Source organism: Molossus molossus, unplaced genomic scaffold, assembly GCF_014108415.1.
Source record: "Molossus molossus isolate mMolMol1 unplaced genomic scaffold, mMolMol1.p scaffold_m16_p_17, whole genome shotgun sequence".
Lineage (NCBI taxonomy): Eukaryota > Metazoa > Chordata > Mammalia > Chiroptera > Molossidae > Molossus > Molossus molossus.
The window spans coordinates 52,723,192-52,747,356 of NW_023425352.1; the positions used below are offsets into that span (position 1 = coordinate 52,723,192).

At 57.6% G+C, this 24,165-nt stretch overlaps 3 protein-coding genes across 7 annotated transcripts in view; 2 read left to right on the forward strand and 1 right to left on the reverse strand.

Annotated features, from left to right (window-relative positions):
* Positions 1-9,407, forward strand: part of LOC118632089 (cadherin-23) — a 335,260-nt gene extending 325,853 nt beyond the window's left edge. Inside the window, exons 32-39 of the mRNA XM_036264847.1 lie at positions 462-850; positions 1,657-1,758; positions 2,071-2,073; positions 6,182-6,331; positions 7,329-7,457; positions 7,977-8,105; positions 9,029-9,256; positions 9,393-9,407. Of these exons, the coding sequence (XP_036120740.1) occupies positions 462-850; positions 1,657-1,758; positions 2,071-2,073; positions 6,182-6,331; positions 7,329-7,457; positions 7,977-8,105; positions 9,029-9,256; positions 9,393-9,407 (1,145 nt within the window). The remainder of the gene's footprint in view (positions 1-461; positions 851-1,656; positions 1,759-2,070; positions 2,074-6,181; positions 6,332-7,328; positions 7,458-7,976; positions 8,106-9,028; positions 9,257-9,392) is intronic.
* The window catches only part of LOC118631996 (cadherin-23-like), a 71,910-nt gene continuing 56,950 nt past the window's right edge, over positions 9,206-24,165 (forward strand). The window contains exon 1 of the mRNA XM_036264538.1: positions 9,206-9,256. The gene's annotated coding sequence lies outside the window, so the exon portion shown is untranslated. The remainder of the gene's footprint in view (positions 9,257-24,165) is intronic.
* The window catches only part of VSIR (V-set immunoregulatory receptor), a 28,163-nt gene continuing 16,139 nt past the window's right edge, over positions 12,142-24,165 (reverse strand). The window contains exons 4-7 of one of the 5 annotated variants that reach the window (XM_036264539.1): positions 22,081-22,188; positions 18,761-18,788; positions 17,319-17,512; positions 12,142-17,146 (exon numbers count right to left, since the gene is read on the reverse strand). In XM_036264539.1, the coding sequence (XP_036120432.1) occupies positions 17,109-17,146; positions 17,319-17,512; positions 18,761-18,788; positions 22,081-22,188 (368 nt within the window). In that variant the 3' untranslated portion in view covers positions 12,142-17,108. Of the gene's footprint in view, positions 17,147-17,318; positions 19,486-22,080; positions 22,189-24,165 lie in introns of those variants that run through there. The other 4 variants (XR_004959957.1, XR_004959956.1, XR_004959955.1 and 1 more) reach the window with 4 other exon arrangements.

The following is a 24,165-nucleotide window of genomic DNA, read 5'->3' on the forward strand; positions in this document are numbered from 1 at the left end:
TTGGGGTGAGAGTTGGGGAAACGGGAGAAGGTGTCCCTGGCTGGGGCCCTTCGGCTGGAGGGACCAAATGAAGACTTAGCCACCTCTGAGGATGCTGCCTTGCTGATTGGACACTTTTTAGATCAACACCTTCACTCGCAGATGCCCCTCATTTCCCCACCCTCTCTGTCCAAATACCCAAGGGAGGTACTTGAGCTTCGGTTTGGGCACATCTCTCATGCCCAGACCAGGCCCCAGGGGGGTGAACGGTGAGTGCTGGGCCTTACCGGCCACACAGACCTTGCCCCTGGTCTTTGCTGCATCACTTGGGCCCACTCAGCCTACAAGTGGGAGCAGTGCACACTAGGTAGACCCGCCTCGGCCCCTCACCCTGTCCCTCAGGGACAGCGTGGGTGCGCTGTAGGCAGCTTGGGAAGCCTACCCCCGTCTGGGACTGCACAGCCTCTTGCGTCCTCCTGCAGGGGATGGTGGCCTGGTAAACTACCGCATCCTGTCGGGCGCGGAGGGCAAATTCGAGATTGACGAGAGCACGGGGCTCATCACCACTGTGGACTACCTGGACTACGAGACCAAGACCAGCTACCTGATGAATGTTTCCGCCACCGATCAGGCACCACCCTTCAACCAGGGCTTCTGCAGCGTCTACGTTACTCTGCTCAACGAGCTGGACGAGGCTGTGCAGTTCTCCAACGCCTCCTACGAGGCTGCCATCCTGGAGAACCTGGCACTGGGCACCGAGATCGTGCGGGTCCAGGCCTACTCCATCGACAATATCAACCAGATCACCTATCACTTCGATGCCTACACCAGCGCCCAAGCCAAAGCCCTCTTCAAGATAGATGCCTACACGGTAGGGAGGCTGGAGGCTGGGAGCGGGGAGTTCAACCTTTGAAAGCTAACATTTATTAATATTTATTAAGCTCCTTCCATATATGTGGCATTCTCCTCTTTGTCATAAAGTGTCTTTGAGATAAACATCCCTGTAATACATCCCTTTTAATATTTTGGGGCAAGATAATGTTTATATCTAGGCAACCTGGTGTCCTTCTTGTTACTGGACAATGAAAGCTATTGAAGTCCTGTTTCCCTTTTTACCTTGGCTGTTAGGAAGCTTCATTGCAATAGCTAGTTCTAACCAGGTGTCTGGTGCAGTCATCTCTTATCTACTGCCTGGCTCTTCTATCTAGTCTTCTATCTGGGCTTCAGTGTGTCTCTTACCAGAATCCCTTCTTTGAAAATAAGCATGGTCATAGTCACTGCAGTGTACCAGGCTGTGTCCTGGGACACATAAGGAACCTGATGAACAAGCTCCTTCCCAGCCCTCGAACGGCCCTCAGGCTAGGGGTAGAAGTGGGAATAATCAAGGATCCAAACCTGAGCGCCATGGGGGACGACGTGACCAGAACCACGGCCGTGGGCGGGAGACCGCCTCTGGCTGGGAAGCAGCAAGCCTTCCGGGAAGAGCAGCAGGGTTTCAGCCTACAGGGCTTCAAGGGAAAGTTACGTCAGGCAGAAAGAGCAACGTGGGGTGGAACCATGGGCAGAATGTGCGGGGTCAGCGGGGGTCTGGTTTGGCCAGAGCATGGACCTGCTTGGGGCATAGGCTCTGCCTCGTGGGTGCAGTGTTGTCACTCGCCCATCTGTCCCCTCCTGCAGGGTGTAATCTCAGTCAAGGGCCTGGTGGATCGGGAGAAAGGTGACTTCTACACCTTGACGGTGGTGGCGGATGACGGTGGCCCCAAAGTAGACTCCACTGTGGTGAGTGGGTCCCCGGGTGAGAGCCCACAGGTGTAGCCCATCACCACCCCAAGGCACCCCAAAACCCACATCTTCACCAGCCACCCAACATGCAGGCGGGGCAGTAGGCGAGAGTTGTTATAGCCCAGGGGCACATTGACACCAGTCATGCCACACCTCTGGGGCAGCCTGGGCGGGGTGAGACCTCGGGCACATGGGGGTGGGGCATCCTCAAGACCACTGCTTGAGATGGGGGCTGAGAGCTACCAGCTGCTAACCCCTGCATCTTTGCCTTTTCTCTCCCTGGCCGCCTCCTGCCGGCTCTGCCTACAGAAGGTGAGTAGCTGTGGACTGGGGTCTCCCTGTGCTATTGGCTGGGGCCAGTGCTGGCTCAACCCTGGGAGGGGCTGGACCTTCCCGCCTCCCCTGGAGAGCACATGTGCGGTGGGTCCCCACTCACACCTTCATCTACTCTCTCACCTGAGTCCAGGCCCTGCTTAGGCACGTACCCATGCCCCTCTCTGCCTCCCTGCCTTCCATGCTCTGCTGAGCCTCCCTGGGACCCTGGGGTGGGGGGTGCACTAACGAGGAGTAGGTTGTGCCCCTCACCGGCTGTGTGACACGGGCAAGTTGTCCAGCCTCTCTGTGCTTCCTTTCCTCGGGTCTACAACGAGGATCGGGCCAGCAGCCCTGCCTTCTTCCCAGGGTGTGAGGAGGAAGCTCTCTGCGTGCTGGTCTTGGAGAGAGGTGTGATGGGCGGCATCTGTAAAGGGCACCCCTCGCTATCTTGGCGGTTGGTGTCAGAAGCATGCCACACCGCAGTCATGTGAAGTGACATGCACAGCACCGGGGCCCGGGTGCTGGCCAGGGCGGCGTGGTCAGGGTGGGAGTCACTGCTCCCCAGGACTGTGAGGCAGGGGAGGCCACGTGCTGGGAGCACTTCCGGGAGGGCGACCCCTGAGACCAGAGGTTCTAGGAGGGGGGAGAGGCAGGCAGGCGGCCTCGGGCGGGGGTTGAAATGGATCTCGGGAGGGGTCCCCTGAGGTGGCATCCCACAGTGAGAATGAGAACATTGAGCCATCAATCTGGCTTGGAAGCCAGTCTGGTCTGAGGCCCTCTGTAGACCACATGGGGTGTCCAGCTGATCATCTGCCTTGGCTACGGCCACATTTTCACCCCTCCCTGGGTCCCTGTCACATCAGCTTAAAGGGATAGGAGCCAACCAAGCACCCAGGCTGGGCCAGTGTGGCTGCACGGGCCCCTGCACCCCCTGCACCCCACGGCCACCAGAGGGGCCGAGTTCCTGAGGCCCTGGTTGTGACTCGGCCGTGCCCCAAGGCCTCTCCATCCATGGGCCTAGCCTGGGGGTGAGTGAGGCCACAAGCAGCACGGCATACATAGCACCCCTCGGCCCCCCGGGGACCCAGAGGGCGCCAGTGAGCAGGCCCTTGGTGGCAGGCAGTGGGCAGTTCTTGCCCCCCCACCATAGGAGCTGGACTCGGAGACGTCGCCTGGGCCCTTTCCCCGGGCCTCAGTGGCCTTGTCTGTAACACTGGTCAGTTCCTCGCCCTTGCTGTCATGAAGTCCAGGAGCCGAGGACAGGTGGGGACCGAAGCTGCCGAAGCCCCGTCCTGGGCCGGGCCAGCACTTCCTGTGCACGGGCTGGAGGGCCCCAGAGCACGCGCTTCTGCGCCGGCCGCTGTATTTCCACGGCCACTCCACCCCTCCAGACAGCGCCCCCACCCGTGCTCTGCCGGCTTAGAGGCCCCCCGGGCCCCTGCCCCAGATACGCCAGCCCTGTTTACCCCAAACTCGTTGGAGGTGCTAGGGCGGAGGCAGGCTGAGGGCCCTTCTAGTGTTGCTACCATTTCCTCCACGAGGCCAAAACACAAACCACAGCTCACCTACACCTGACTCCTCCCAGGCCCGGTGGCCCCCTCGGCCCCGGGACGGGTGGAGAGGCAGTAGGAAGGGGCAGACAGGGCGGGGGCTCTGCTGTAAGAGTTTCTGAGTGTAATGCCCTCAGACCTCCAGGGTAGAGAGTAGGGAGATTTGGACCAGGAGGTCCTGGCCGAAGACACAGACCCATGTCTAATTCCCACAGACCTTACACCTGCCCTTCCTCCTCATCTACTGAGGCTGACTCCCTGGCCCCGGGAGAACTTCACAAACAGCATCATGATCATCAGAGCAGTAATCATAGAGGGAGCACTTACTGTGGGCCAGGCTCTGGGCTGGGCTCCGGGTACAACAGGAAACCAAAATCAGATACAGCCCCTGCCTTCACAAGCATAAGATACGATGGGAGAAAAGACACTGATCAAATGATCACACCAATAACGTATGCCACTAGCGAGAGCAGATAATACGATCGGGGAAATCCAGGAGGGCTTCCCTGAGGAAGTGACTCCAGCCAAGATCCCCAGAAAGCACAGGAATTTACGCAGCCAAGAAGGAAGAGCCCTGGCCGGTTTGGCTCAGCGGTTAGAGCGTCGGCCTGCAGTCTGGAGAGACCCGGGTTCGGTTCCCGCTAAGGGCGCGTACCTCGGTTGCAGTTTGTCCCCGGCCCTGGTTGGTCGTGCGGGTGGCAGCCACTCGATGTGTCCCTTCACATCGATGTTTCTCTCCTCTCTCTCTGTTCCTCTCTCTCCCTCCCACTCTACCTGAACAAAAAATGGAAAAATGTCCTCAGGTGAGGATAAAAAAAAGAAGGAAGAGCATTTCAGGCAGAGGAAACAGCATGTGCAAAGGCTCTGTAGTGGGAGGAGGCATGGGGAGCCCAAACAAGGCTTTGGCCCAAGTGGAAGAGTTTGGGAAGGATCAGAGCACAGAGCCCTTGCTAGTTTCCCTCCTGAGAAGAGTGTGGTGGGCATTATTGTGCCCACTTCACAGGTGAGCACACTGGGGCTCCAGGACTTCGTGGAACTTCCTGTCCAAAATTCATGATGGACGGGCAGAGTCTCAGAAAGTGAGGTCACGCCTCTCTGCCAGGCAGAAAGCAGGACTGGGACCACCCACCCCTTGACTTGTTGCTCACTTGTTCCCCTCACATCCCCGTGCTGTGGGTGTTCTCGCTCCTGTTTCAGCTGAGACCATGAAAAATCAGGTTGAATAACTTTTTCCAAAGCCAACAGCTAGTAAGTGGACGTGGTGGAGTGGGTTCTGCTGCAAAGCCTGGGTTTGTTGTCTTGTGGGTTTTTGATGTGTTTGCTTTTTAAGATTTTTAATTGGTTTTTTTAGAGAGGAAGGGAAAAGGAGAAAGAGAGAGAAACATCAATGTGAGAGCAAAACATCGATTGGCTGCCTCCTGCACACCCCCCGCCAGGAATTGAGCCCGCAACCTGGGCATGTGCCCTGACCGGGAATCGAATGGGCAAATTTACATTGCATGGGACGATACCCAACCACTGGGCCTCACCGACGAGGGTGCCTCGTGGTTTTAAAAGCTGCCTAAAGATAGGAGGGCATGGCTAGGACTGAGAAGAAGGAAAATCTGATTACGAGAGGAAATGAAATTAATCTCCTTGGCAGGGTGCGAGGTTCTACAGGCTCCCTATGGGGTCCCTAGGGTAGCAGGCAGGCAGGCAGGCAGGCAGGGGAGCCCTGGAACCCCAGGTCCAAGGAAGAAGATGGGATCTGACCTGGGGAGGAGGCCTGGCCTGGGATTCCTAAAATCTGAGCCTCCTCCTGCCCTATCTCAACCCCCTCACCAGTAACCCTAAGGTGCACCTGGGGTTCTGCCTCATGGCTGGTGGCCATTGGCCATCCATGACCGGAGGCCGCCCCACAGCAGGGCCTTCTCTTCAGCTCGCTATCCAGACGCTGCAGAAGCCTGCGCTGCGGACACTAAACAAGATGCTCTTTGCATGCAGCGCGCATGCTCCTGGATTTACCTGGTAGCTGGAAACACCGCTCTTCCCCATCTGCCCCTCCCCACAGGGACTACCAAGCCCCTGCCTCCCTCCTCCTGAGCCCTGCTTCCTTCCTTCTCATCCAGATGTGCTAGCAAAGAGGCCTTCAGGCAGTGTCTGGCTGCCAGATGTGTGATAGCCAGCCTGCACGTAATTTTTTCTTTAATTTTTATTACCACCTCATTCCACACACACAAATCTCTGTTCCTAGTCCCTCTCAAAACACAGGAAGCTCTGCCGGTGTCAGCCTGGCACTCCCGCGTGGATTTGGAGCCCGCAAGCCTCCACCCCCTCTGGCCGGGGCCCACCTTCCAGGTCCCAGCCCCAGCATTTGAGTGTGAGCCCTCCCCCACCAGACTCCTGGAAAAAATGAGCTCAGGGACTTCGTGTGAAGTCAGGACTGGCCTGCAGGCTAGCTGATGTTCCAGACTGAGTGGAGGTCTGGTCCCCAGGGGCCCCCATAGGACCCTGGTGTTTGGGGCTTGGGAGGAGGAGGAGGAGGCCGTAGGTCTCTGGTAACATTCACCCTCCAGGTCTACATCACTGTGCTGGATGAGAATGACAACAGCCCCAGGTTTGACGCCACCTCCGACTCGGCTGTCAGCGTGCCAGAGGACTGCCCCGTGGGCCAGCGTGTAGCCACCGTCACGGCCCAGGACCCTGACGCCGGCAGCAATGGGCAGGTGGGCATCAGTGAAATAGCCCAGATCAGCTCTCTCAGTACGGGGTTCCCATGACCCTCAGTTGGAAGGGGCCATCTAAGCCGCCCCATCACTCAGTAGGAAGCAGGGGTCACCTCGGCTCTGCCCAGTCCCAAGCGGGACCACCTGCCCTCCTGCCAGTCCGTGGTCAGGGAAAGGAGGCAGATGGTTGGCCCTGCCTGGGTTGAATGAATGGGCCCTGACGGCCAGCCACATGTCAGCCCCGCACAGCAAACAAAGAGTGGGGTTCAGCTTTCCCAGAGACTCCTCACCTTTCTGCACAGACCACATGGCTTCCTGCCCCTGTGTGCCAGCCACAGGGCAGCCCTCCTGCCGGCTCCAGGTCTGGAAGAGAACACATTCCTCCCCCCCTGCTTCTCAGCCCTCCATCCCCAGCAGGGTCGTTCCCCATGGTCCGGGTCGGGGCACCCCTAGAGCACAAGCAGGGACAAGAGAGCATATCATCCCCATCTTATGAATCGGGCGGCGCCATTTAAAAATGCTAACACACCTGGGGACTAAGACACTGGCTCTGGGGTCAGAGCATGTGAGTTCAAGTCCCTGTTCTCCTGGGCAGCTGCAAGCTGTGACCGGTTGTTTCACATTCTGAGCCTCCTGTCTGTGAACTGGAGAGAACAGCTCCGTGACAGGTTGTGAGAGCCAAACAGTCCATGTCCCACAGGGCACGTGCCTGCTCTAGCAGGTCTCCGGAGTGTCAGCACTTCCCGGTCCCTGCCCTGGGGAACGTCGGTGCCGTGGGACTCCGCGGCCTCCTGGCCCAGGGACCTGCCACAGGCCCTGCTCTACCTCCGTGGGCCTGCCACCCCACTAGGACAGACAGAACTGCTTCTACCAAACACTCTCTTCTGAAACGCCCTTGCTGAGCAGAGGCCCCAGCTGGTCAGGGCTGTGCCTTTGACCTGACCGGGCACCTGTCCGTCCTGCTTCCTCACCAGCCACTCTCTCCCCCCACTGACAGGTGGTTTTCTCCCTGGCCTCGGGCAACATCGCTGGGGCCTTTGAGATTGTCACCACCAATTACTCCATTGGCGAAGTGTTTGTGGCCAAGCCCCTGGACAGAGAAGAGCTGGACCACTACATCCTTAAGGTGGGGACCACCCCTCTCAGGAGAGCGCTCAGCCCATCAGCATGTCCTGCTAGTCAGCTTCCCTGCTGTCACCAAGTACCACGGGGCAGGCAGTTCCTCGGGGCCCAGAGCATGAGCGAGGCCAGCCCAGGAGAGGGTGGCTGGGAGGGGCTCGGCAGGAAGCGGCGGAGGTGTCTGTTCCCGCCGTGAGAGCCCGAGGGAGCCTGGCAGAGCCCTGGCTCTCCCACAAATGCAGGGGGTAGGATTGGGAGGTGAAGACTGGGCACGCACCTGAGTCAGATTGCAAATGAGGATCCCAGGCCAGACAAGAACTGGGCAGGAATTGTTGGCAGCATGGGGCAGAAGGCAAAAGCCTTGGGCCGAGCCCAGAGCTGGAAGGGCCCCCGGGGAAAGGGATGGACCAGTGAGTCTGCCGTTCTTCCCAGCCTTCCCCACTGAGTGGGCAGCCCTTTTGGACTCCATATTCCCGATCCTAATTCCACCCCTTCGCCCTGACTCCAGTCATCCCCTTCCTCATAGGTTGTGGCATCTGACCGTGGGACCCCTCCACGGAAGAAGCACCACATCCTGCAGGTGACCATCCTGGATGTCAATGACAACCCCCCCGTGATCGAGAGCCCCGTTGGATATAACGTCAGCGTGAACGAGGTGAGGGCAACTCCAGCACCTACACAGTGGAGACGAGCCGACTACCAAGCACCTGTCTGTTTGCCAGGCACTAGTCTCTCCAGTCTGGGGGCGGGGGGGGGGGACAATGGCTTATTCTCAGGTTCTAGGCCTAACGCCTAGGGCAGGTCCCGGAGAGCGGTGTCTTTTCATGGTGGGAGTGAGGGGAGGAGAAGCAGCAAGTGGCCTTCTGCAGCCAACAGCGAACTGAGGTCTACCCTGGAGAGCTGTTTTGTTTTTTCTTTTTTATTTTATTTTTCTTATTGATTTTAGAGAGAGAGGAAGGGAGAGGAAGAGAGAGAGAAACATCCATGAGAGAGAACATCAATTGGCCGCCACTGGGGATTTGGCCCACAACCTGGGCATGTGCCCTGACCGGGAATGGAACCGGCGACCTCCTGGTGCGTGGGTCGATGCTCAACCACTGAGCCACACCGGCTGGGCGGGAGAGCTGTTTTTAAATACATCAACTCTTCAACTACTCAGTCCTGTGACTGAGCCCCTCCCGGAGAATCTGTGCCCCGCACTGCTGGGTGTCATGTCAGGTTGGACATTCATGAAGGCAGGATGCGTAGGGGTTTCAAGGCCAGCCTCCCACAGTGCACATCCTGGCTCTGCCACTGACTGGCACACATCTCTTACCTGCACCTCAGTTTTCTCACCTGTAAATGGGGTGACACCAGGCCCTAACATGTGGGGTTGAAGAGGGAAGTCGCTAAGTTAATACAGCCCCGGCACATAGTAGGAGCACACAGAATGCTCGCCACCGTCATCCCCCTCCTCATGGCTCCAGTGTGGACAGCAAAGCTTTCCGGAGGTCCGGGTGAGGCCCTTGCGCTCCCAGGAGCAGGTGCTGGCTTTGGCCCGTTGGATCCAGAATGACCACTCTCCTGCTCTCCTCCCAGAACGTGGGCGGCGGTACTGTTGTGGTCCAGGTGAGAGCGACTGATCGTGACATCGGGATCAACAGCGTTTTGTCCTACTACATCACCGAGGGCAACGACGACATGACGTTCCGCATGGACCGCATCAGTGGTGAGATCACCACGCGACCCGCCCCGCCTGACCGCGAGCACCAGAGCTTCTACCACCTGGTGGTCACCGTGGAGGACGAGGGCACCCCGCCTCTGTCAGTGAGTGATGGGGCGGCCACGGGGCAGGGAGGGTGGGCGAGGTGCAACTGCCCTTCTGTGTGAGGGGAAGACGATGGGAGGGATCGGGACGCGTGCAGTGGGTGAATCTTTGACAGCTCCTTCATTGTGCCTCTAGTCCATCGGCTTATGAGTGTTTATGGGGAGCCTGCAAAAGCAGGGGTCTCTGCTTAGTCTTCTTTGCTCACACATCTCAGGACCGCAGGCCGACGCTCTAACCGCTGAGCCAAACCGGCCAGGGCTGCTCACACATCTCTGTGGGATGGTACAGATGGAGCCTGTACCTTGGGGCCTGGGTCGCCCCCACACCACTTACCAAGCTGTGTGCCTGTGGGGCCACACTAACCCATATGGTAGCGCCTCTGTGCCCAGTAGGAAGAGGTGCCCTCTGGCTCTTTCCCCATGTCATGTTGGTGTGATACAGTCGTCAAAACCTGTCAGGGTTGGAAGGGGCTATGTCCATAGTCTGATCTAATGCTTGAATGGGTGGGGCCGCTGCCCAAGGCAATGAGCAAGGTCTGCAAGGTTGGAGGAGGAGGTGGGGGCCTGCAGGACTGAGACTGTGGAGGGTGCGTGGGCTGGGATTGAAGCTATTTGCCCATTGGGAGTGGAGAACTGTGAGCTGGCTGAAGGATCGCAAGCAAGTCAGAACCTCTCAGAATATCAGTTTTGGCATCTGCAAATGGGAGATGATATCTCTGTCATAGATGGTGTTTGGGAAATAGAATTAGCTCATGTCTGTGGAAATGCTTGGTAAACCATAAGAAGGAGGGGGACTGTATCAATTGTCACCACAATAATGCTGCCTCACAAACCAAAACAACCGTTGCTCTTGCTCCAGTTCTGCAGGCTGGCAATTCAGACCTGACCTAGCGGGCGCGTCTTCTGCTCTCCGCTGTGTTCCCACGTGGGGTGGGGCGGCTGTGTGGGGTCGGAGGGCTCTGCTTCTGCGGGTCAGTGGCCTGTCAGCTGGGGTACCTCTCTGTCCTCTTCCAGAGGGTAGCCCGTGCTTGTTCCCATGGCAATAGAGAGCGTCCAGGAGAGACAGCAAAGCTTGTGAGGCCCAGGCTCAGAACTGGAACAAGGTTACTTCTGCCACATTCTGTTGGCCGAAGCAGCTACCAGGCCAGCCCACAATCAAGATGTGGAGAAATAAACTACTTTTTGAAGGGATGAGCTTATAAAGTCACATTGCAAAGAGTGTGGATACGGGGACATTTTTGTAATCTGTCACCCTAGGGACCCTGATGATATGTGAGGCCTCACCTCTGACCCTCTGCCCCCAACAGGTGACTCTGGTAGACCCCCCAATCCCCGCCTTTGATGTTGGCATGATGGGCTCTTGGTGAGGACGAGGGGGGAATAGATCCGAGGCGGCCAACTGATAGCATTTGCCCCTCTGCTCCTCCTCATCCTGACCTAGGCAGTGGACAGGACACCCTTACCCCACATGCTGCCATCACTGAGACCCACGGCACCCTAAAACCCTGAGTTTTGGAGGCAACATCTGGCTTCCTTTCGGTCCCCAAGAGAAATGGGAATCGGAGAGCTGGGAAATCACCCCAGCCTCATGGAACCACCCGGATTGGGGCGGCCAGTACCCACGAAGTCCCTGCAGAACTGGGGACTGGCCAGAAATAGTTTCCATCTTTTGACCAGACCCTCTGCAGAGACCCGTCCTGGCCTGGTAGAGACCCGTGAGCAATGTCCGGAGGGTCCTGACATTCCGGCCCTCCTTGGAGCAGGTGTCGGCTCGCGCCGGCTCCCTGGTGCAACGTGGGAAGTTGGGTGAAAGAAACGCTGTTTCCCTTTCTCTGCCCCTCAGCCTGGGGACCACCAGCTCCCGGGAACACTGTCAGCATGAGCAGGATCAGGGACCGGCTCCCTGCGGCCATCACGGGGGGAACATACAGGGTGCGGCAAAAGTAGGCTTACAGTTGTGAGTACATGAAACAGTTAATGCAATAATTAATAAATAATAACACAAGAATAAATTCTGTGTTTCACATACTCACAACTCCAAACCCTGTACACGTGGCCCCTGGGCTGTAATACTGTAATACAAACAGCGTCGGGTACCAACTGGAAGACTTACGGGAGAAAATTTTTAAGTCAAAAAGAATCTACCCTTTCAGGTTTTTTTTCTGTTCTTCAGGTTGGGAAAGATCTCTTTTATTTGCTCTCTGTGAAGAACAGCAGTGACCATCCCAGGAGCATAGTTCACTTGTTCATTCATTCATTCACTCAGTGTTCCCTGAATGCCTACTGCGTGCCAGGCACTAGCGATACAGAAACGCAGGCAACATGGTCCCTGCCACAGTGAAGTGCAGCTGAGTAAGTGAGGACATGCTTGTGTGGCATCCTGTGTGACACAGATGGGGCACTGAGGAGCACTGAAGGTGGGGAAGGCTTCCTGGAGGAGGTGACACCTGGGCTGTCATGTCAGTCAGCCATAGTCAGCACAGCAAGGGGCAAAGCATATACTGGCTCCAGGGATCAGCCCAAACGAAGGCTGAAGAGCATGTGATAATCAGGGTGGACTGGGGACCCGCGGGTGGTTCCGGCCCGCAGCAGCACCCCGGGCCAAGAGCAGGGCTGCCTCTCCACGTATCTTCCCCGGGCTCTGTCTCAGGCACGCTCCCAGGGCTGGTTCCACCCCTCAAGCACCCGGCCCAGCTGAGCCGGGATGAGGAAGGGGCAGAGCTGGCCAACGGGCCCTGCGGCCCGCACCACCCAACCAGGGCCGGGTATAAACTGCAACCGAGGTACGTGCCCTTAGCGGGAAGCGAACCCGGGTTCGCTCTCTGGACTGCAGGCCGACGCTCTAACTGCTGAGCCAAACCGGCCCGGGCAAAAACAAAGCATCATTTATATCTCTAAGCAGGGGACCTGGGACCCAGCTACCAAAGGCCTCCCCAAACCAAGAGAAAGGCTGTGTCTGATGTATCTGAGCCCTCTTTTCTCCCTGGGCTCCCCCCGTTTCCTGAGGGCTGGACATTCCTGCGAACAGCCTAGGCCGTGGCCACCCGTTCTCAGCCCCAGAGCGCCCAGAGTTGGAACGGCTGTGCTGAAAGGGGCATCCGGGCCAGCCCAGCCCTACCACACAATGATCCGCCAGCCGGCCGGGGAAGTCATTGTCCAGCCTCAGTCTCTGGCTGGCTGCAGGCCACAGGGAGGCTAGGCTTGGCGGAAGGGTCTAAGTGGCCAGCAGGGAGGCCCCTGCAAGAGGAAGGGCCAGGCCCAGGGAGGAAGGACGGAAGGTAACTGGGAGGTCAGGAGCCGAGCCCCAGCCACAGAGGCACCTTGGCAGGGGGATGGGGAGAGGGAGGGCCTGACGGGGCCTTGCTTCCAGGCAAATGACACCCAGCAGGTTAGACGATCTCAGATAACCAGCCTAGCTTTCAGGCTGCTGAGATCTGCAAAAGCCACCTATGGAGGCAGAGGACAAACAAATCTACCTACGTCTGGTTCACCAGCAATAGCCCCTTGAGAGTCTGTGAGCTAGGGACGCTGCTCTCGGCAGCTCACCTCCTATCTTAGGGCCAAGGACTCTCCTGTGTATTAAACTTGGACCCTGCTTCTGTTTGGAAGCCTGCTTCCCCTGGCTCAAGTTAGGAAACCCCAGCCTGGGCCCTTCCCTGGGCTGCACACCAAGTAGGCTGGCCTTCTCTGGCCCGGCGTGATGCAGTGCAGACCCTTCCCCTAACCCTGCTCCTTAGGGATGTTCCGCCGCTGCTCAGAGGCTGCACATGCAACTGGCTCAGTTCCTCCAAGTGACACGGGGGCTCTGCAGCCATCTGAGGTGCCCCCCGCCCCGCTGTAAGCAAGTAGTGCGTGGCCTGCCTCGCCTACCGGCAGTCCTGAGGCGGCAGGGTTGCCAGGCAGAAAGGGAGTGTCGAGGACTGATGTGGAAGGAGGGGAGCCATGGGCACGTGGGCACAGCTCCGCTCCGGGGCCCTGGCACGCACTGTCAGCAAGTCCTGCCCTGCCATGCCATTCAATTCCGTGAAGAGGAAGGAGCACGGACCTGGGAGCAGGAAACCTGGGCTTCACTCCCAGTTCCTCATCCGCTGTGACAAGACACAAGCCTTTAGAAACCTCAGTTTCCCGATGCAGTAAATGGGGACGGGAAAGCCTCTCCGGGTTTCCTGGGCGAGGGGATCAAAGGAGCAGTAACACGTGTGGACGTGTTTTGGGAAGGCACACGTGCTGCTGCTCCTCTATCCTGTGCCCAAGGCAGACGTTGCTAACCAGCGTCAGCACTTGCTCGTTAAGCTACACTGATACGTCATCCAGGAAGACATGCCGACAGACCAGAACTGCAAAACCAAACGAAACCTCTTCCCCGGCCTGCACAAGCTCAGGGAAGGGTGGCCGCTGAGGAGATTCCGTCAGGCCCAGACGCAGCTGCTAGGAACCAGAGCCAACGGCCGGTCAGAGGTCCCTGCCAGCTGTGAGCAGTCCAGAGAACTCAGCTCTGACTTCATGGTTCAACCCACTCTCCATCGGCTACGTTTCAGTTGTCAGCTCTGTAACCGAGTTCAAAGGGCAGGCAAGACGCCCACTGTCCTGGAACTCACACCCTCACCCTAACCCTAACCCAAAGCCACAGCATCTGTGCAGGAAAGAAGGACGACCATGCAAAGTGTGTACAGCGAAGGGCGAGACAGTGCTGTCTGCGGCTGGGGCAGATGCTCATGGGCTGCGAGTGTCGGCTTCTTGAGCGGCCTTGTACCCGGCATCCTGGCTGACGACCTCAGTTCCTCTTTCTGCGCGTTGCTGTTGCCTTTGCACTCCCTGAGCACATCGTAGCCCAGCCTCGGCACATTCCGGCCAGCCGTGGGGCGCTGACACCCAGCAAGGCTTCTTCCAGAAGGCAGGCTACAGCGCCCACACCGGGACAGTGACGGGACCTCTGCAGCCCCAGCCCCGCTGTGCCCTTCAGAGTCCCCACACTGCAGACTACTCCCTAAAGAAGGCAGTGCATCAGCCCCTCTGCCCCAGGCCGCGGATGCGGGCGGGAGCTCTGGCCAGACAGGAGGGAGGGCAACCCCAACGCTGGTCTTTGGGAAGCAGGTCCTGCGGTCCTGCACGTTCACCCCAGTGCCTAGGACCACAGACCCCCTGGCTGGGCCAGCCTGACCCAACAGCAGCATCTGCAGTGGCCTCTGTAGCATATTTCCAAGAAGTTCCAAATCCATTTCCTTAGAGGGAATCGAGGCAGAAGGTCTTCATGAACTGTAAATGCTGGGAGGTGGTTTACAGGCCCCATGGTCCCTGATACATCGCTTAACAATGACTCGTTACCTAAAAGCACAGGTTTCCCTCCCAGGGCCTCAGACACTGTTAGGATCCATGAGCCTCCTGCCCTTAGCCCCACCCTGCAGCCAACTTCCTGGAGGCCCAGGCTCCTCCCACTCCCTTGGAGGCAGGCACCCTGTTCCCACTGCTGCTCTGTCCCATGCACCCCAGCTCACGGGCGCTAGGCCGGGACCCATCGGGACCAGCCACCGGCTGGCGTCTGCAGAGGCAGCACCACCCCAGAGGTGAGCACGGGGTGCATGGTCTTCTTTCTAGTCTCGCACCTGCCTCTCCCTGGCAACAGCAGGGAGAGCTTTAAGGCTGCTGGGGGTGGGGCCTGTGGTCATGGATGAAGATGGAGCCTGGAGCTCAGAGTAAATTTCACTGAAAACAGGAAACCACGAAGCTGAGATGCTCGTAGGGGTCCAGAGAAGAGGGCTCGAGCCCATGCAGGAGGAAGCTAGGGAGGAAGTGCAGTGGCTTTCTGCTCGTGGCCTCCTCCTCCCTCCACACAGCAGCAGGCGGGCCTGGGGCGGCAGCCAGGCCTTTAGAATTTCTCTCTGCCTCCAGTCAGAAGTGAGGGCTGGGCCAGGCCAGCTTCCCCACAGGGCAGGAGCACGCTTTCTGAGTGGGGAGACTGGCCGTCTGGTCTGTGGGCTCGTCCAACTGGGGGTGGCCCGCCCTGCCTCGAGCAGGTGTCACCCTGCCCATTCCGACCCCATGGGCCCCGCAAGGTGTGAAAACAGCACCCTCTTTCTGTGGCAGCTGGCACTGGGTGTTCAAGGCAGCAGATGGATGGAAGAGGGGACCCCAGGGACAAAGCAGGAGCCCGCCTTTGGGGTTCTGACTACTGCAGGTGTCAGTGCAGACTCAAGACCCATGCTCGCCCTTTCTTCAAGGCCGAGGCACAGCAGGGCGCACACGCTGGCCCGTGCCCCTGGGCTGCCGGGGCAGCTTTGGAAGCAATGCCATGTATCCGGGGCACTCTGGCTCCAGCCGCAGGCCTGGGTTCACCGCAGCTAGAGAGCCTGGAGCTGCTCCTTCCTTCCACCCCCACCCCCATCTTCCCACCTTGCCAGGTGACCGGTGGGCTTCTCCCTGCCCACGGGCCCGGCCCGGGGCCTAGTCCTGGCTCTCCGCACCCAGGCCCAGCTCAGCAGTCAGTGTAGGCCGATGGCAGGCCAATGCCCAATTGAAGCCAGCCCTGCAGTCAGTGCCCGGGGCTCCCACCCCGCTCAAAAGCACCCCTCCCCGTTCCCAGAGTGTACAGAGACCACCACCACCACCCCTTCCTCTCCACGCCATGCAGCCTTTTAATCAAAATTCCACAAAGGACTTCCCTTGCGTGTGTGAAGACAAACTGGAGGGATGCCTGAAGCAGGAGGTGGCACCGGAGGGTGCAGAGCAGAGTGGACCCAGCCTTCTATGGGTCCGCCTTGCTCCTCCCACCCGGCAGGGTCACTCTGTAGTGAGCCCTCAGCAGATGGAACAAGAACGATGAGGGTGTGGGGGAGGCTCCCAGGCCTCAGGCACCTCAGAAGCAGGAAGGGATTTAAACCCAGCTCTTACAGTCTGTCCACAGGGTTTGCAGCTGTTGCCCTGTAGTTTTTAATAGCAAGCCCTTTTCACTCTCAACAGTATCACAGTTTGGACAACACATCATGTGGTCACCCTCTCTACTGGCCAAACTGAGCAGCGGAGGAGTGCGATGGGGAAGAGGGGTGGTGGAGCCCTCTCCACTCACCTTCCCAGCAGGCCCCCGGGCTCCCCCTCACCCCCATCCGGGTGGTGTGCAGCCTCTGGCCCAGCCTCCATTGCCCAAGATGCCAGTTGGCTCACCGTGCCACCGTGCCCCAATGTGTACTTCCTGTTTGGGGGCCTCTGGCCAGTGGACTCGAGACCAGAATGCAGGCAGTGGGAGCCCCAGATTTGTTTAGGCTGTTGGCAGGTCCTAGGAGAGGTTGCTGGTGGAGGCAGCTGGGGAGGCTCCCATGGCCCCAGGGGCAGCAGGCCCAGCTCTGAGCCCCATGTGACAAAGAGTGAGTCTGGCAGACGAGCAGCCGCGGGTGACACGGGAGAGCCGGTCCCACCGACGGGGAGGAATCTCTCCACATCTAGTCCTGTTGCTGATTCCTGGGAGGGTGGCACTTCGGGGTCTGCTCAGTGCCCATCTTGTCGCATATGTCCTATCGAATTCCAAGGCTCATGTCCCAGAGAAGCTACCACAAGGCTGGAAATGCTGGGGCTTCTAGGATGTAGGTCATTGGCATCCGCTGCTGGTGAATTTCAGGTCTGGGGTGGGATCCCAGCACCCCACCATTCTTGAGATAGGGGCTGAGTGATCCTACACCTTCTCACTTCTGCCCTGTAGCATCCGGGGGGGGGGGGGATCTGGCCATCAGGGGCATCTCAGAGAGTCTGGGCTCAGAGCAGGAGGGAGGAAACCAGGGCCGAGGCCAAGGGACCCCTCAGAGGGCTCATCTGGCCCAAAGGCACCTGCCCCCGGCCCAGCCACAGCTGCCCACCAGCTTGTCTAGATGGCCTCAGAGTTTGGGGAATCGGGAACAGGGTCTGCAAAAGACAGAAGAAACAGAGTAAGTGGGGGGCTCCTCTGTCCTTCACCCCCCAACACCACACCTGGAGACAGTGACTCCAGGGGGTGGGGAGTGAGGCTGGTGCTCTGCAGGTCAGAGGAGGTCGTGACCTTGCAGCCACCCTGCTGCGAGTGTTGGGGAGCACTCACCGAGGGATGGGAAGAAGACATCCCCGTGGCCTGGTGGAGACAGAGGCGTGCTGGGCTCCGAGAGCAGGTGGCGCCCAGACTCAGAATGCTGCCGCTGGGCCATGTAGGACAGTGGGGGCCTGGGCTTGGCCTCCGGCATCCCCTGGGAGGGCAGAGGGGCCTCAAAGCCTGGGTTTTCAATTCCGTGAGCGTTGCTGCCAGAGAATAAGAACCGAAGTCATTTGTGCTGCCTGGGGGTTGGGGCCCCTGCCCTCCCCACCTGCCTTCCCACTCCTGGCTCAGCAGCCTCTCTCCAGCAGGAAGGGAGGGTCCGGGCCAGAGAGAGGCCATGGGCTGCACCCTTCCCCCTGCCCTGAGCTGAGGGCATCTGACCCCAGCTTGGCCCTGTGGTCTGACCATCTGCCCGCCAGGAAGCCCAGGGTCAGAAGCACCTCCAGGACACTGGCCTCAGAACCTGGAGACAAGTTTCTCTTTGGTCAGTAGGGTCAATGGCATTAGGATTGAATGTCCCCACAGCTGGCCTGAGCTAATTAGGGGTTCTCTTTTCTTACCCTCTTCCCTCTTCGGAATGGGACAACCTTTAAGACCCCTCCCACTCTGAGACTCTAGCAGGATCACTAGCAGGACTTCCTTCCACCTATCTTGAAAAATCATCCCTTTCAAACACCCAGAGGAGCTCTGGTTTTGGTGTTGCAGGTACGAGGGCCAGTTCCTGAGCGGGCCAACTCCTGAGTATGCCCTCTGTGCCAGGCTACATTGCCAGCTTCTGCCCAGGGCGCAGCAGCACACACTCCACCCCTGCCTCCTGCCCCACTCTGAGCCCCGTCCGCCTTTGCCCTCGTGGGCAGTGGCCTGACAGCTTTCCCTTTGGCGTGCCCTGCAGGGAGGGGCCCCGCTCCAGGTGTGCTGACCTCTTTGCATGTTTCAGTGTCGCCCCAGCTCAGCTGCTTCCTCCCCTCCCCAACCCCAGCCCACCAGCCACTAAGACCAGAAAGTGGGAGCACAGTTTATCCTACTGGTGCAGGAGCTCAGCCTGCGGGGTGAGGGGTGGCAGGGAGAACAGCCAAACCGTGCAGATGTAGGCCTCAGTGGCAGATGCTCTCCTAGCCAGCTGCTCTATGCAGCTGAACAGGACCCGAGGGCCAGAAATATCTCCTTCCTGACAGCTGGCACAGGGAGGCCCTGTCTGTGTCCTGACCCCTGTCCTGGTGTCAGGGGCCAGGGAAGAGAGGGGAAAGGATCCTGGCAAAGGGGGGAGAGTCAGTCTGCCCTGGCTGAAAGCTACCCCACCCCTTCTGCATTAACTCCCGCCACAGTTGGGATGTAGACACTGCCCCACGGGGCACAAGCCCTCGGAGGCAAGAAGAGAGAAAGCCTGCCAAGCTCCAAGTCCGGGCAGGGGCAGCGGTGGGGTGTCCCGGGGAGGTCTCCGTGGGCCTTACCTGTCCATCCGTACCAGCTCCTGAGCACCTAGGGACAGACGGACAGAGAAGCTGGTCACAGGAAGAAGGCCACCCCAGGCAGCACCCCTGCCCCTGCTGGCAAATGCCCCTCGGGGAAGCGAGCCCAGGCAGGCCGTGCTCAGCTCTGGACCCACCCCTGCTCACTCACGGGCCCGCACGGCGGCACTCACAGTGTTGATCAGTGAGTGGCTCATCTGACCAGCGACACACGAAACTCAGGCTGCATTTTACAAGTGTGGGACAATACATGTCACCAAGAGATCACGCAGCCGATGCTTCCTCCTATGGCTTGACTTAGGTGGTGTTAGACCTTCAGGATTTAAGAATCAACCAAAGGCCAGGCTCCTGAATTTGGTATTTCCTATTTGGACATTTGCCAGGGTCTGATCTTTATCTGTGACTTACTGTGTGCAGTGTTGCAAGGTCAATTCCTGTTTAGAGGGTTCCCGGGCCCCTGTCCCATCCTCTGCATTGCATAACACAGTGGTTTCTGAGGTGACACCTCTTAGAGGAATCCTAGGGCCTGAGACCCCATCACTTTCTGCTCCTCATCCAAGCTGCTACTACCCTGCCCCACTCTTGGGGTTCCCCGCCCCCCAAACTAGACTCCAACCAAATGCAGTGGCCCCAACTTCTCTCTTTCATGCAGCTCCCCATGTACTCCCGCAGATCCTTCTTGTTTTTAAGAGTCGCCGCTGATAACTCTGGGGAAACAGACAGTGGGGGCGGGGCACAGCAGTGAACACAGGGAAGTTGCTCAGAAGTTCCTGAAATCTCTGCGGCGTTGGAATCATTGCTACTGTTCCTGGGGGCGCCGTGCATCAGGCTTCGTGTGGGTTCCCTACCGTCCCTCAGCCCATCCTCCCCACCTCGTGGGGTAAGGATTGGCGATCCCACTTTAGAGCTAAGACACCAGCCTCCGTCTCATACTGGGTCAGTTTCCACACCCATCAGCCTCTGCAGCAAACTGCCCCCCTCAGTGCTCCCAGCCCTTCCTCTTCCTGTTTGCCTGAGTGGGCTCATTCCTGGGCACACCCTCCCTACCAGGCTCCCAGGCTCCGGGCCGCTCAGCCTCGGCCCTGTGGCCCGCCTCCTGCCTCTCCCAGGGCACTTCTGTTCCTGTCATTCCAGCAGCTGCTTCTCTAGAGTCTAGATCAAGAAAAATGACCCAGCCTGGCCGGTGTGGCTCAGTGGCTGAGCACTGACCCAGGCACCAAGAGGTCACCGGTTCGATTCCCGGTCAGGGCACATGCTCGGGTTGTGGGCCCGCTCCCCAGTGGGGGGCATGCAGGAGGCAGCCAATCTCTCTCATCAATGTTTCTATCTCTCTGTCCCTCTCCTTTGCTCTCTCTCTAAAACCAATAAAGGGTAAAAAAACTTAAAAAAGAAAATGGCCCAAATCTCCACTCCTTCTCCATTTTACACCTGCTTCCTGTAGCCTCATCCCCTCTGGCATCTCTCGTGTCTGTCTCTAAAGACTTCAGTCATACAACTCATTTCTTCTTCCTTTAGGCAGAGGTAGGGGACGGGCTTCAAACATACTTTTATTAGAAGACAAAGTATCGACACCTTTTTGTTACCGCTATGTTAAATTGAGGGACAAGAAGCTATGAAGTGCCCAGCAGGTGTGGCTCAGTGGACTGAGCATCGCCCCAGGGACTGAGAGGTCCCCGTTCGATTCCTGGTCAAGGCACATGCCTGGGTTTCGGGCTCGATCCCCAGTGGGGGGGGTGCAGGAGACAGCTGATCGATGTTTCTCCCTCACTTTGATGTTTCCCTCTCTCCCTTCCTCTCCTTCTAAAAACTCAATTAAAAACAAAAAAGATACTACGAAGTGGCTGAGGCGGGGTCCGTCTGTGTTCCAGAGGATGCGCTCAACGCGGCTGACGGCGCAGCCCCCGCCGGCCTTTCAGTCTAGCTCGTCAGCATCCGGTTCATCTGTCCCTTCCCGTCCCTTCGTCTGGGGACCCTCGGAGGGGTCCCAGCACATGCAACAGGACATACTGGGGGCTGACCCAGCTTCCCCAGGTCCTCAGGACCCCTCAGTGTCCTGGCCTGGGATGGGCAAGAGTCAGACCAGCCCCAGGGACCCTGTGAGGAAGGCCCAGAGACAACAAAAGCAGGAACGGCAGCACCTCCCCCGCCCCAGCATCCTCTGCCTGGAATCTGCTTTCCAGTTCCTGTTCCCCGATGGGGCGCAGAAATCGCCCCTCTATCTGGAGCTGAGCCTGGCGGAGCACAGCGCGCTCCTTGTCCCTCACCCACCTGCGCAGGGACGCCACCCCGATGGCAGGAGCGGGTGGCAGCGCCACAGCGATGCTCCTGCTGGAGCCCCTGGGCTCCTCGTTCTGCTCCGGCACTTCACCTGCCCCCCCCCCCCCGGGCCTCGGGGCATTTTGTAGGTAGGCTGTGGTGGGTTTTGTGAGGTATGATGTCTTGGGAGAAGGGAGAGGGGACTGCAGCCCAAGTGATACTGTGGAGCTCCAAGTGGGGCCCCCGGGAACAAGGGGTGCAAGTTGTTACAGTACAGCCGAAGGAGATCAGGGTGAGCCGAGAGCCACCTGGTGACAGAGCAGCGCCCCCTCTGTTCTCTCTGCAGCCCAGCGGAGGGGAAGAGGCGGGGGACGTACGTAGTGCAGGATCTAGGGCAGAGGAACCCCCACGCTGCGGCTCCTGGAGCTTGTGGTGCGGTCAGAGGGCAAAGGGCAATATGGCCGAAGCGGAGTGAGCAAAGGTATTTGTGGCCCTGACTTGAAGGCCGGCTCCACCACTTACTCGCTGTGCAGTTCTTTAAGTGCGTTGCTTAACCTCTCTGTGCCTCCGTTTGTTCAGTTGTAAAATGGGGACAATGGAAAGACCAAACTTTTGGAGTCGTTACGAGGAATAGATGAGAGAAGGTATATAGCAAGTCTGGCGGGCCAGCTAGCACAGCAACCCTGCCAGTTAGGGGCTATTGGCTATGTTCATGCTAACGAGCATTTGTTTATGTGGTGGGGTGATACTCCCTGGAAAAACCATGAGTTTGAGTCCCAGCTGTGCTACTTACTAAGTTAAGTAGCATTTGGTTAATTATTTAACCCAGCAGATTGGGGCTGGTGGGCACTCAGGCTCTGGAAATGCCCGTCTGAGTGCCCTGCTCTCCACCGCGGAGCTCAGCTCCTGGCTGGACCCGCAGCAGTCCCCATCTCCAGAACAGAGGTCTCGTGCCTGCCTCTGCCTTTGCTGACCCCAGGGGCTGAGCTGGCAGCTAGGAGGGTCATTCACACCCACACCCATCCCACGAGGGCAGGGATACTCACGGCGGTTGGAGGCCACCTGCCTTTGCTTGTAGACCAGGAGCAGGATGAGGGGAAGGCAGAGGATGCCCACAATGCAGGCGCCCGTAGCCAGGGCAGCAGCCGTGATATCTGAATGGGCAGAGAGGCAGCTAGGTGAGGCCCTGTTCCCACTACTCCTGAGGGGAAGCTGAAGCCCAAAGGGGGAAGGCTAGGCAGCAGGGGGACCCACCTTTACCCAGGCCTCATAGCCAGACCCTCTGTGACCTGCAGAGGCATGGAAGTTCTAGGAACCCCTTTTCAAAGAGAGCCCCATGCCTCCTCCCCCACTGGCCCAGAGGATACAGAAATAAGGACAGGTGCTTACAGCCGAGGCAGCTCCAGGTGAGAGAGAAGGGTCATCAGCCAGCCACTGGGGACAGCTCAGCTGCCCGGGACCACAGGTTGTTCCCTGAGAAGGGACAGCAGGCCCTTCACAGACCTCGTGCCACAGAGTTCAAGGTCAAATGGAGCCCAAGTAATGAAAAACTTTTGGAAATAGTGGCGATGATTGCACAACTTTGTGAGCATGATTAATGTCACTGAATCATACACTTAAAAATGATTAAAATGGCCAATTTTATGTTTTGCCACAACAAAAATAAATGAATAAAGAACTACACTTATCTCCTAAGAGACCCCTTAGCTCCAGGGTGGAGCCTCTGGAAGTGATCTCATACTTCCAGTCTTGGGGCGAGAACTAGAGAAATGTGAATTCTTGTCTGACAGTTCTTTTTAACATTCATTTTTTATTGATTTGAGAGAAACAGAAACATTGATGTGAGAGAAATATCCATCAATTGCCTCCCACATGTAAATGGATATCAAACCTGCAACCTAGCCCAGCCGGTGTGGCTCAGTGGTTGAGCACTGACCCATGCACCAAGAGGTCACCAGTTCGATTCCCAGACAGGGCACATGCCCAGGTTGTGGGCCCAATCCCCAGTGGGGGGCATGCAGGAGGTGGCCAATCGATCTCTCTCATCAGTGTTTCAATCGCTCTCTCCCTCCCCCTTTCTTTCTTTCTAAAATCAATAAAGGAAAAAAAAATTTTTAGAAATAAATAAATAAATGAAGGGGACTTAGTATTTTAAAAAACCTGCAACCTGGGTATGTGCTCTAATGGAGAATCGAACCTGCCACCTTTTGGTGAACAGGACGATGCTCCAACCAACTGAGCCACACTGACCACGGCCTTGTCTGACATTTTTAAATTTTAAACTTTCTAAATTACAAGAAATGTTTTAATTTAAAAAAAAAAAAACACTTTAAAATTTCTTCCTCCAAAAAAAAGAAACCAGTATCTGCTGTTTCTTTGTGCATGGTGTAGACATGTTCTCTGTATATAGGGCATAGCTATGATATGCTTTTCCCGCTTGGCATAGTTAGACATCTCTCTGGATTGGCAGAGAGATCTACTGCGTTCTGCCTGCCTGGGGCTTTATCACGCAGCTCACCCAGAATTACTGAATCAGCCCCCTATGCTGGACATGGGTTGCTTCCATTTTTCAACAGCCAGTAATGTAGCAGTGAACTCCTTGTGTAGGCTCTTTGCTCACTCAGCCAAGCACATCTGTACATAAATTCCCAGCAGTGAAAGAGCTGATCCAAAGAGTACATGCATTCTCTTTTCATCTATTGCTTAACTGCCCTCTGAAAGGTTGTACGGCTTCGCCAGCCCACCAACAGCGTGAGAGACTTGCTTTATTTCGGTCTGTCTGCTGACTCCAGGAGTTTAGCTGGGAGCAGATGCGCCCTTACAACCACAACCAGCCTAAATGCATTTCCTTCCCGATTTTAGACCTTCCCAGAAGATTGGCCACGATAGCTTGTTACAGTATCAACTTGACCCAGGGAGCTTTGGAAGGTGCCAGGCGGTGTACTCCAGGTTGCCTTTGCACTATTTTTTTTGGAATGAGGGCTGTTTTTGTCTCACTGTATTGCTAGACAACCCAATGGTATAAACAAGCTTTCGGGGGTTGGTTCACACCGCAGAAGAGAACAAACTGTTTTCGGGCACTTTAGAAGTACCCAGCGGTGCAGGAACAGTGGCTATGCTAATTACAAAGC